The 13118-nt window shown below is 42.2% G+C and overlaps 2 protein-coding genes across 3 annotated transcripts; one reads left to right on the forward strand and one right to left on the reverse strand.

The window, feature by feature from the left end:
- Positions 1-429: 429 nt before the first annotated feature.
- On the reverse strand, positions 430-3086 carry LOC111970625 (protein SAND-like). Its single transcript, XM_023997431.2, is given in 4 exon segments — positions 430-878; positions 1049-1196; positions 2334-2648; positions 2650-3086. Coding segments are annotated over 4 exon segments (894 nt in total). The 5' UTR covers positions 2985-3086; the 3' UTR covers positions 430-782.
- Positions 3087-6991: 3905 nt separating this feature from the next.
- LOC111969864 (TRAF-interacting protein) lies at positions 6992-12579 on the forward strand. Of its 2 annotated transcripts, none has more exon segments than XM_023996197.2 (16): positions 6992-7085; positions 8154-8265; positions 8416-8473; positions 8616-8702; positions 8838-8877; positions 8995-9122; positions 9220-9314; positions 9431-9544; positions 10139-10226; positions 10334-10423; positions 10564-10652; positions 10768-10923; positions 11036-11087; positions 11240-11347; positions 11578-11628; positions 11854-12579. In XM_023996197.2, coding segments are annotated over 15 exon segments (1368 nt in total). In that variant the 5' UTR covers positions 6992-7085; positions 8154-8167; the 3' UTR covers positions 11968-12579.
- The last annotated feature ends 539 nt before the right edge of the window (positions 12580-13118 follow it).

Raw genomic sequence — 13118 nt, forward strand, 5'->3', positions numbered from 1 at the left:
CGGCCGCCCTGCTCCATGTTTCAACTGTTTTGCCTGGCGGTAATGGAACACCCTGACCTGTTCACCGGACGTGCTACCGTGTCCCAGGACTGCTGTTTTCACTCTCTAAGAGACAGCGCAGAGCGGATAGAGATTACTTTCTATGATCGGCTATGAAACCAACTGACATTTTATCTGGGTGCTTGACTTGCTACAGCCTCGACAACTACTGTGAATTATTATTATTTGACCATGCTGGGTATTTATGAACATTTGAACATCTTTGGGCCAGTCTGTTTATAATGCTCCCACCCCGGCACAGCCAGAAGAGGACTGGGCACATCCCTGCACATGAGCCTCGGGTTCCTCTCTACGGCTTCTTCCTAGATTTGGCCTTTCTAGGGAGTTTGTTCCTAAGCCCACCGTGCTTCTGACACCTGCAGTGCTTGCTGTTTGGGGTTTTAGGCTGGGTTTCTGTACAGCACTTTGAGATATCAGCTGATGTAAGAAGGGCTATATAAATACATTTGATTTGATATCTCTCAATTCCCATAGGTCAACCACCAATTAAAATCATGAAATTATGTTTGATAAAACATAGCTTTACCCTCATTGTGATTACCTAATTTTACCCCCTGATGACCATAGACTGAAGAATCTGCAAAGAGCAAACAGACTGCATATGCACAAAAGTGATGCATGATAATTTGTTGGCATTACATCCATGACCTACAATAGTGTCCATCCGACTTCAACGTCACGAGGCAGCAGGTTTAGAGGGCCAGGGTTTCTTAGTACTGTAGCTAGGTCAGTCGTCCTCCCTCATTAACAGCAGCCACGGCCACGGCCTTGGTTCCCAGGGGACTGAAACAGAGGTAGAGCTCAATGCCACTTGTCACCTGAAGGAGAGGTAGGGTAGAGGAAGAGGGTTTAGAGGAGAGATTAATAACCATGGTACTACAGATATCCTCTGAAGAGAGCCGCATGGACAAACATCTTCCTTCTACACTACAAGACTGTGCATTTTAAGATCAGCTACAATGGTATAAAACCAGTGTACTATGCTTACCCAGGCCAGCAGGTTCTCAGTCTCTCCACAGCGGTAGATGGAGCGCAGGGGGCGTGTCGGGTGGTGCAAGCGGCTGTGGAGGTACTGGTACAATCCCATCAGCCTCTCCTGCTCCTCTACAGATTGGTATAGCAGGGGCAGCTCAGGGCTGGTGGAAGACACAGAAACAGAATGGGGGAAAAAAGGTAAGACGGGTATCAAGGACTATAAAACGTATATGCCGTGATGGTGTACACCAGTGGCTCCCAAACTGTGGTTCCCCAACCCCCCCCAAAAAATTATTTGTATTATTGTTTATTTTTTAAAGGAACTCAGTCCGGCTTTCAACTTACTCTTGAAAGTTTTAATAGTAGAATTTGGGTCTGTCTCTTATACACATCTAGATGTGTATAAGAGACAGGGGCTTTGTTGGGGGTGGGGGGGACGCAAACTCAGCTTCAAAACTTACTCTTGAAAGTTTTAATAGTAGAATGCACAATGTGCAATTTCATGATTGGATAGTGAATCAGTTTTCCTCTTGTCATTGCAGACCTTTAGAGCTGTCTCTTATACACATCTAGATGTGTATAAGAGACAGCCTCTACAGATTGGTATAGCAGGGGCAGCTCAGGGCTGGTGGAAGACACAGAAACAGAATGGGGGAAAAAAGGTAAGACGGGTATCAAGGACTATAAAACGTATATGCCGTGATGGTGTACACCAGTGGCTCCCAAACTGTGGTTCCCCAACCCCCCCCAAAAAATTATTTGTATTATTGTTTATTTTTTAAAGGAACTCAGTCCGGCTTTCAACTTACTCTTGAAAGTTTTAATAGTAGAATGCACAATGAGCAATTTCAAAATTGGGTAGTGTTATCCTCTTGTCATGTCAGTCATACATACCATAGAGAGCTATTTATAACTTGTCAGAAATGTCCACATCAACTAGTCCATGTCAGCTAACATTTTTWGCTAGGTTTTTTAGCCCATAGAATTTGTTGTAATGTTTGAGTCACTTTAATATCACACATTAGACATCGCAAAATGTATAGAATTGCAAGAAAATTTGCTTTAAAACTGCTACATTTGCTCTGCACCCCATGACAAAATGTGTAGAATTGCAGGAATATATATTCACCAACATGAGGGGTGTGAACAGTTTGTACCATGAAAAGTGCTTGTGCCCATAGAAATAGACATGGCATGCAGGGGGGGGGCGAGGGATGTTCCCCAATACTTGAAAGGGGGGCCTGAGTGAAACATTTTGGGAACCCCTGTTGTACATTACATAAACCGTCCATACTCACCATGTGTAGATTCCAGAGGTCTTGGACTTGTACAGAAAGTGCCTGAGCTCTGGGATGCTGACCTGGCTGACAGAGTAGCTGGGGCACTTCAACGCCTCCTTCAAGGCCTTGTAGGCAGTGCGTTGGCTCAGCCGCTCCAGGAAGCGGTGCTTGCAATCAGAAAGGTTAAAGAAGTTCTCCCGGTCGGCGGACACCAGGATGAGGCAAAGGTCAGAGGCCGGCTCCAGGTAAGAGATGTGGGTGTGGAAGAAGCCAGCAGTGTTGAACTTAGGGTGGCAGATGGGCGTCCAGCCTTCACCCTCGTGGAAAGATGACGCCCACCAGGTTGAAGAGCAGSTGCAGGTCCATATGGTGCAGGTACTGGTCCTTCTTGCGTACCAGGGTGACCAGGCAGTCCCCAGCTAGGAGGATGGAGAAGACCAGGTTCTTGGTCTTGGCAGCCTGCAGGCTGGAGGAGACCAAGTCGCTGGTGGAGCTGGCAAGGGGGAGGCAAGTGACAGTGCTGACGAGCAGGCCCGGGTCACGGTCCAACAGACGCAGCAGGTTGTCCGTGAGATGCTCGGAGCCTGTCAGTAGGCGGTCCAGGTCGTAGTTCTGCTTGTGATGGAAGATGTGGTTGAGCTGGGTGAGGGTGAGCAAATCAGCGACCATATCTTAATCAGCGAGCTACTTTYCACTCTCCACTCCAGCCACTCCCTACTGCTTCAAGTCCCCAAACACGTCTCCAAACTATGAAGGACCGAGCCTTCTGCTCCCTTGCCCCTCGCCTATGGAATGCTCTCCCTGACCACTCTGAACTTTTAAAACGGGACTCTGTTTTTCTCTGACTCTGTTTTTCATGGARGTCTCCAGCCATCACTGCTACCTAGTCTCAATCTAAAATGTATTGAGCACCTAGCGCACTATTGCTATTTTACCTGCCTTGATTCTAAATGTATGTTGTTTTTATTGTATATAATGTTTATTTGTTTTTACCTCAGTAGAGCTTTGAGATAACTCCGTTATGAAAAGGACCTCACCATAACATTTTTTTTAATAAACTTCCTGTAATTCTACAGTGTTTCTTAACAGGGGGAATCCATATTTATGAACAGAACACAATAATTTTTCGTAGGTTTTGTCAAACTAAATTATATTGAAAARGTGTTTTAATGACTAGATTAGTAATCTACTCCCTTCCCTGAAAATCCCACCCCTAATAATGAATTGACAGGTCTGAAACCCTACGAACCCAGTGACTCAAACATCCCACCCTTTCCCTGAAAACCCCACCCATAGTGATTGATTGACAGGTCTAAAACCCTACCAACTCAGTGACTGTCACAAATATCCTGCTCCTCTTCTGACAATCCCCACCCACAGTGCTCGATTGACAGGCCAAACTGTTAAGAATGTGGCCAGGATAACACATAACAATGATAAATTTAAAAATGGGAGGAATAATATTGTAATAATAATATTAGAGTTTTGCACTTGGTAGGTCAAGAAGAATCAAATGTTATTTGTCACACGCGCCGAATACAACAGGGAGAGCTTACAGTGAAATGCTTACTTACAAGCCCTTAACCCACAATGCTTTAAGAAGTTAAGAAAATAAAAAGTGTTAAAATAAAAAATAGATAAGTAAAAAAAATTGAAAATAAAAGTAACAAATAATTAACAGCAGCAGTAAAACAACAATAGCGAGGCTATATACAGGGGGTACAGGTACAGAGTCAATGTGCGGGGGCACCAGTTAGTCGAGGTAATTGAGGTAATATGTACATGTAGGCAGAGTGGTTAAATTGCACATTGAGTTTTCATATTTTTGTCACAAATAATGCGATCACAATAATGTACTACAATTACAAATGTGAACTTTGATTTATCTTTTAACTATTTTCTTTCTCAATATGACAGTGTTATCTGGAAGGGCTTTGAACAAGAACTGTCAACTTGAAAATACAAACTGTGGAGTTTTGCAAATWAAATTTGGTCATTGATCATGTTCACATAAAAACAATATTGCAAACAAATTATTAATTTATCAGTATCAAATGAGCATTTTTTGGGCAGCTATATATGCAGTACCAGTCAAAACTTTGGACACACCTACTCATTCCAGGGTTCTTCTTTATTTGTACTGTTTTCTARATTGTAGAATAATAGTGAAGACATCAAAACAATGAAATAACACATGGAATCATGTGGTAACCAAAAATGTGTGAAACAAATATATTTCATATTTGAGAGTCTTCAAAGTAGCCACCCTTTGCTTTGATGACAGCTTTGCACACTCTTGGCATTCTCTCAACCAGCTTCACCTGGAATGCTTTTCCAACAGTCTTGAAGGAGTTCCACATATGCTGAGCACTTGTTGGCTGCTTTTCCTTCACGCCGCGGTCAAAATCATTCCAAACAATCTCAATTATTGGGTTGAGGTCGGGTGATTGTGGGGGCCAGGTCATCTGATGCAGCACTCCTTCACTCTCAGCAAGCACATTAATTGACCGTTCTGTTTTTCCCCCAACAMTGACTTTTTTTGGCACTTTTGTTTGAAGCACTGTTACAGTCACCATGATTTTTTTTTAAATGAACTTGTCTCAGTAGCATACATATTTGATGCAAAGAGGGTAGAAATTGTTTATTTTTTCTATATTAATTACCAAGCCAAGCAGCGCAGTTTGTTTTAACGAGGTATAAATTATCCTGTGCTTTTTCATTTGGCCCATTTACGCGAATACATAGCTACAGTCAAAGTGAAATTATACAATGAATTAGCTCATGATGCACGCTGCTCAAATGATGAAACAACGATACAAATGTAACAACAGCACAACAAAATAGATTTTTTTTTACTATTTTCTTTTGCAGGTGCCTTTTCATTTTATACACCAGCAGCGCAACTAGTGCTTTCTAATTGCACTGAACTAAAATCGTGGCGCTTGCTAGTGAAGCAAAACTTTCCAGTGGTCAAAACCATTCATCTTGAGGCGACGGGGGACAGGGTGCAAAATGCAATCTGTTAATTATCCATTTTAATACATACTATCTCAAAACATTACTCATATTAGAAAATTACAAATGACACAATGGATTAGGATTTTCTGATAAAAAAAAAGAAAAAGAAAGTGGGGTGCAAAAACGTTTGCACCCCTATTTTGAAAGTTGGGAAGCAGCTGCTCCGTTTGCTCCATTACTCAGGCGACTATGGATGCAACAGTTCTTTCACTGCTGCTGTCTCTCTTGGGAAATTATGACACAGCGAGAGCCGTTAGCGTAATCAATAGCGAATGTGGCTTGTACAGTATTTATTCTAAACGATTTCCAATAACGAAATATCCAATATCCAAATAATTATTCTAATTCCTGTTTTCATTGGAGGAAATTATTGAAGCAGCCAATTTAGCCTATGTTCAAGTGGCCACATATTTCAATTAGAGAACTATTCATTTTCATTGTTCAGGGCAATCACTGGATTTTGTATTCCCGACAAGGGAACTGTTCTGTAGTAACATGACATCTACAGTAGGTAGACTACAAGTGGACATTGCTTGCTGGAGCACAATGCCACCATTATAYTTGCCTTGCCCACCTGGTTCTGTGCCCTTCACCAGGCCTGTGGTGGGGCTTTCAGTCCTCTCGTTGCAGAGACGGTCCATTGGTGCCATTCTGTTGGATCTCCCATGGTACACCCCTGTTGTGGACGTCTCCAGCCATCACTGCTACCTAAGTAACTACCGGGAGAAGCACCTGAAACACAAGATAGTAGATACCAAGTCTGTCAACATCACAGAGGTCAACATTTGCTTACAAAACAGTGAGTTTCCGTATGAGCAATAGTGTTGTTGTGCATCCTGCCTCAAAGTTTTGAGTATGATACACTGACAGTTTTTCTGTGTGACTATGTTCATAGAGATGGAAAGAGGCCTCATCATTGTGCCTGTGCCATTATGGTGTATGTGACAGCATGAGCAGTGCCATTGAGCCTATCTCCATTTTAAGTAATAKATTTTCTTCTTCACGATTGGCTGATCCCTCCTGATGACCCGGTTGGACATGACTCCAACAGGGTCACCAGGAGGGATCAGCCAATGAAGTTGGAAGTCCCACACTGTTGACTACATTAAAATGGTGGAAGCGCTCAATGGCGCTGCGGTGCCAATGCTAATACAGCCTTTTGGCCACTAGAGGCCTCTATCATTCTCTATGGCAATAATGTAAAACCACAATGTTAACAACTTGAGCTGAACTTCTTTGAGCTGTTCCTGATCTGCTGAGACAGCAAACAGATAGAACAATGACAGATATTTCACCAGATGTATGTGAAGCATCCGATTGGCGTTTCCACTCACTACCAAATATGGTGGTGAGAGGAAGCCCAGTTGCCGGCAGTGGGAGAAGATGGAACGAGATGGGACTTTGGCCTTGCTACATTCTTCAAATGTCCTCATTGATGAAACATGTGATCTCAATACAGTTTTCTGTTTCCAAAAATCAAATCTGTTACGAACAGAGTGGACCGTTTTGTAGACTTTACTCAGCCAAAGTTTCCAAAAATTGCGTTGTTTAGGAGTACAAGGGCGAATTGAGTTATTGCACACATGCGCTTCACAAAGTAAGAGTTCCCTAACGGAAATATGCCAATACATCCTGTAACGCGCCAAATAGGATCTCGCTAGCTCCTGCTTGGCTCTGCCCCTCTCCTTGCTTGTTCTGCCCACTATTACTAATTTGTTCACATTGGAAACGACAGGCCGTGGTCTATCTCGAGTTAGTTATGAACATCATCACGTAGCTGCTAGATATGCAGCTAAATAGGATAGTTAAGAAGCTGAGGAATTTTCCTGCGTGTAACGTTACACAAAATATTCTTAAATCATAGCTACCTCTAATTTCTTKGAGTCGAGTTAAAATGCATATTGAATGTTGTAACGTTATCATAAACCGTTTACTGTCACTGTGTAAAATAATACCACTCGCTTGGGCTGGCTAGCACATAATTTTCTGACAGAGAAGGTACAGGGGTACAATCATTAGTACACAGTTTCATTTTGCAACAGAAACGAGTTTATTTTCGACAAATTCGCGTATGTCGTTCAGTTTAAAAAACGTTTTGCAACAGAATCGGCGTAATGAATACGCCCCAGTTGTTTCGCTATCATTGAATCTTGTGGAATTAAGTATTTTCTCCACATTTTCGCTCGTATTGGATACGTTCCCGAATGCGTATATTTTCACTTCACGAGGGTTTGCATGGCCTTGATTGCCACAGATTCGTTCATATTTTCAACGGGCCTAGCTCGCTATTTGTGTTGCGGTTAACACTATTTCAGGGTTTAAAGAATGCCACGGTTTATCTCGGAGTAATCTCTTTCACGGCAAAACTCAGACTGAAAGAAAGCATACAGGAAGATATCTGAACGTACCATTTTGATGATTACGTACACGCAAGGGGCGGGGACTTTTACGTTCGAACTGCGCGGCGCGAGTGTTGTGTGTGCTAGCTAGGTGTAAACATGATTCGATAATTATTCGAACTGCAATGAATAATATACGTACTAATGTAACAAATCCTCAATAACTTTAAGGTAAATACGGGCGAATGTATGCAACACAACCGGCTGTATCGTAGGTGACAATGAGGATTAACAGCTATCTAGTTGGCTAACGCGAGCTAGCCAACTAGCTAGGTTGCTAACTATTGGTTAGATAACTATTGGCAATAATAACAAAGCTAGCTAGCTAGCAACTTAGCTACCAGTAGCTGATATCAACATTAGAACCAGCAAACATGACTATGTTGAACACAAACATGATAACTTGCTTTTTTCTTGACAGGGTTTTCTTCAAAAATGCCTATTCGTGCCTARTGTACCATCTGTTCAGATTTCTTCGATCACTCAAGAGATGTGGCTGCCATCCACTGTGGGCACACCTTCCACTATGAATGGTGAGTTACCAATGACTGTCAGATGAATCAGTCTCTACATTAACGAAATATTATGACTAGCCAGTACTTGTGGCCCTAGCCWATTGTAGTAGTCTAGCTATTGTTAAATGTCAGTTGTGTGTAACTTTTCACACCTTCCTCTGCTTACAGTCTTCTTCAGTGGTTTCAGACTGCCCCCAACAAGACATGTCCACAATGTAGAAAACAGGTAGGACTAACTTGCTATACTGCTGACCCCTTCTGAACACTGGTGTTTCATTCTGCGCACATTACATCAATCCCATTCATCTCAAAATAACCCTACAAATACTTTTTCTACATGTTTATCTTTGTCTGGACTCTCCCCTCAGGTTAGCACCAGACACATTATCAACAAGTTGTTCTTTGACATTGGTGGTGAAGGAGAGGGATCCTCTGCAGATCCAGAGTGTTTGCAGGTAGGCCTACACCAGGAGGACTACCATCTTGACTCACGTTGTGGCAACATTGAATAGAACATTGTCATGGCATGTGAATTGGGGATATTATTGTATGATGTCGCTTATTCAGTGTTTCATTTTTTTCTTCTGCAGAACGAGCTTGATAGAATGAAAGCTGTTTTAAGTACCAAAGGTAAGAGGCCAGTGAACACAACTGATGCTTGCTTTGATAGACCACGTGTCATTATGATGGTGTAACTATTTTTGGCATTTGGATGGCTGAAACATTGACTTGTATTTCTATCCTCAGAGAGAGACTGGAGGGACAGACTGAATATGGTAGAGGGCTTGAAGGAGACTGTGGACAGGCAGAAGAAAGAACTGGACAGTGTTAGGAAGGAGACTGGCGAGAAAGAGATGCTCTGCTCAGTTCTCAGGGTAGGATGTTAAGTTGTCAAACATAAAGCAAAATGTATTTACATGCTCCTTTCTACCTGACATGTCTCTAACATTTTGAGGGTTTTGGAACTTTCAGAAACAGATGAAATACCTGGAGAACCAGCAGAGTGAGACTCAGGCTGCTAAGGAGGAGGCCCGACGACTCAGGACCAAAATGAAAACATATGAGAGGTAGCACACAGACTCACACAATAATAATTTTCTGACTTTTGTGTCAACCCAAACCATACTGTGCTGGCTTGTATATTTTACGTGTGTGTGTGTGTGTGTATCCTTGTCCTTCCCAGTCTGGATGTGGTGTTACAGGGTCAGAGGGCTGAGGTGGATTCCATGATCAGTGACATGGGTGTTGGCCAGGCTGCCGTGGAGCAGCTCTCCATCTACTGCATCTCTCTCAAGAAGTAAGGAATTTCAAACTTTTACACTATACACTGAGTATAGCAAACATTKGGAACGCCTTCRTAATATCWAGTTGCACCCCTCCCTTGCCCTCAGAACAGCCTCAATTCATCAGGGAATGGACTCTACAAGGTGTCAAGCGTTCCACAGGGATGCTGGCCCATGTTGACTCCAATGCTTCCCATAGTTGTCAAGTTAGCTGGATATCCTTTGGGGGGTGGACCATTCTTCATACACACAGGAAACTGTTGAGCATGAAAACCCCAGCAGCGTTGCAGTTCTTGCGTCTGGCACCTGCTACCATACCCCGTTCAAAGGCACTTAAATGTTTTGTCTTGCCCATTCACCCTCTGAATGGTACACATACACAATCCATGCCTTGGTTGTCTCAAGGCTTAAAAACCTTTCTTTAACCTGTCTCCTCCCCTTCATCTACACTGATTTAAGTGATATTAATAAGGGATCATAGCTTTCACCTGGTCAGTCTGTCATGGAAAGAGCAGGTGTTCTTAATGTTTTGCATACTCAGTTTACATTGTCAGGGCAACTGTGTTTTGTAAGGATATTTATCAAGTAATTCCTATTATCCCTTGCAGAGAGTATGAAAACCTAAAAGGGAGCCTCCGATATTCAAATGAAATGTCTGAAAAGCTCAAAAGGGAGGTGTTTGCTTCAAACAACAAGGTAATATATGTATTAAAAAAACACATTAATTCAATTGTTCTGTGATAATGTGGGATGTCTCACCTACTTCCAATCTGAGACTGACACAGTTTCTCATATCTCTGTAGTTGCAGAAAGCCACAATGGAGATGAACAGGACCAATGATGACATGAAAGCTGTCCAAAATGACTTGACCAACGCAGACAAAGAGATCACTGTAAGGAGCCCTCAATTCTAGAAATGATGAGCACTATACAATTTGCAAAGCTATGTTATATTTGGGTAATAAAAATACTGAGTTTACTATTCCAAATCTGAGTTTACTATTCCACTACTTTGTGTTTTTAACACTGTTAGAGTCTGAAGAAAAAAGTTGAGATTCTTCAAAAGACCCTGAGCACACCAACCCGCACTAACGAAGCCTTGAGCCGACTAGTCTTCGAGAGGTTTGTCACTTTACCAATTGATTTTCTACACAGAGCATGCTACTTAGTATATAGATACCTTCTTGGTAGATCTGGTGTTAGTCACTGATTGGGGTCTTTCCCCTTTGTCTTTCAGCCCTGCCCCAGTGGAGCTGCAACAGCCCCGTCTCCACCAGCCTGCCAACAGTGAGGACATTGACCTTAACATGACCTTTGACATCACCACACCTGACCTGGTGGATAAGAGGGCATCACAGGTCCCATCCAAAAAGATGCGTCTGGATCCAGCCACGTGAGTCTCCCTCTACAGTGTGTCATTGACGAGGGACATATGCTCCTGACACTTATTTGTTAAACGTTTCTGAAGTATTGATCATATTTATCTTATGTTCTTTCTTTCTCAGGTTGTCGTCCTCGCCAACCAAACACCGTGACAGCGCCTTGTTTGGAAGCAAGGTATTTTACCACTTCCAAGGGTTCACCTAACACATGCACCACGTGCTGACTTTGTGTTGACCACATTGCTCTGGATACATTTTAAAGCTAGACGTGTTGTACTTTAGTGTGCATGGCATGCCATAAGCTTCTGTGTTTATGAATTCTCCCAGGCCAGAGAGGAGGCAGCGCCAATGGGTACATTCTTCCGTAATTCCATTCTGTTCAGGAAGAAGACCTTTGGCAGCATGCTGGACCCCCAGAGGAGTAAACTGGGAGCTGTAAGTAACCTGACTCTATTCTCTTTCCCTCACAACACTGCAGTTACTGTATGATTGTTCTGGTGTTTTTCTTACTATGAGCCTGTTCCACATTTTTCACACCATCAATTACAGTGAAGTACAGTGCATTCCACCTAATGACTTCCAAAACATGACCCACAATTGCCCTTGCTTTCCTGTCTTGTTCCTGTCAATGATYTGACAAAATGTATCACTATCTCATATTCCAGGTCAGAAGTGGTTATGATGGACTTGGAGGGAGAACCAAATTCTTCCAACCTGTATCCTTTTCTTAAACCGTACAATTCAGGTTTCCTGACTAGTATTTCTCATTGAAGTGGGTGTTGAAGTACATATTGTGACTGAATTATATCCTCTATGATGTCTATTGATAAATGTCTGTTATACATTGCTGTAACTAATCTCATAGGAAACAATCAGGGAGGAACAGAAAAATGCCATTTGTTATGGAATGCCATTTTCCTTAATTCGGCCACCCACACCAGTCTCCTTTGTCAGATATTCGCCCGCTCATGATGAAGGCAAAGAGAAAAAAGGTTTCCCGACCAGCTCCTCCCAAGATCTCCACCTGTCTTACTCTGGACAGTTATCTGGAGTGACCTATGACCTGCCCATCCCTGACTAATACAGACGTGTCAGATGCACCTCTGACACTAGGGGCCAGCCGGTCTGGAACAATAGAGAGAGGAGCAACCTGAATAGGTTTACCGGTCAAGTAAAAGGACTATGGTCTACTTTGGTTTGCACTTCTTACTTGAGGGCTTGCTCCAAGCTTTGGGCATGAATGGGCACAGCAGATGGTTTGGTGTAGAATATTTGTTTTGGTGTATTGAGACTTCTTTTGTCTCATCATGAAACTCGATCTGTGTGTAGTAATCTTGTTTTGAGGTSTTTCTGTTTCATCTAATTGTAATTAACTGTGCGGTACAGAGTTATTCTGGGAACTTTCCTGCATTATGAGCATCTGTGAAATGTCAGCCATTTGACTATTGCACATTACAAAAAACATCTCTTTCGCACTTGAACATTTATTGTTTTACTAACACTGTCTGAATATTGTAATACAGCACTGTATTGAATATTTSTTTTCCACTTCCCCAGAACATCATCCTCTTGTTTTTAGTGCTATTTATTTTAGATACATACTTTTACTTGTGATTATTGCGTAAGATCTCTTATGTTTTTGAAATAATAAACTATAGTTTCCTTAACTGTTGAGTGGGGTGTGTTAATGTATATATATATTTTTTTTTTTTAAGTCTACACACTATGCATCTCACTATGATACTGTACCAGAGATGTCCTCTCCACAGCATGGTCCAGTAATGTGCCCTACAGTCCACTCCTTGCTACAGAATGGTTAAGCTTCTTAGCCAGCGTGTTGCTGTTTTACTGTACACTTTTAATAKATCTCCAGCAGGGGGTAGTGTAAGCATGATGGCAGCCTCGCGATGGCTACAGTTACAGAAGTACAATAGTACGAAGGTGGAATTATTGGGTTTTATCTATATTTTCGTTTTCACAGTATTTTAAGTTAAAATTACATTAAAAAAAAAAAATGTTTTCTGAACTTGAGCATAATCCCAGCCAAACCAAAAAATAATCTTACTGCAAATAACATAATGGAAACTGTGCCGCCTCCACTGCATTGTTCTGACAAAATCAGAACGCAATACCGCTCGGCACAGAGTGAATGCTACACGCATGCGTTATGCGATCTTGGAGTGTGACCTGAACTGGGCTATCGTCA

This window comes from Salvelinus sp. IW2-2015, linkage group LG11 (assembly GCF_002910315.2).
Source record: "Salvelinus sp. IW2-2015 linkage group LG11, ASM291031v2, whole genome shotgun sequence".
Lineage (NCBI taxonomy): Eukaryota > Metazoa > Chordata > Actinopteri > Salmoniformes > Salmonidae > Salvelinus > Salvelinus sp. IW2-2015.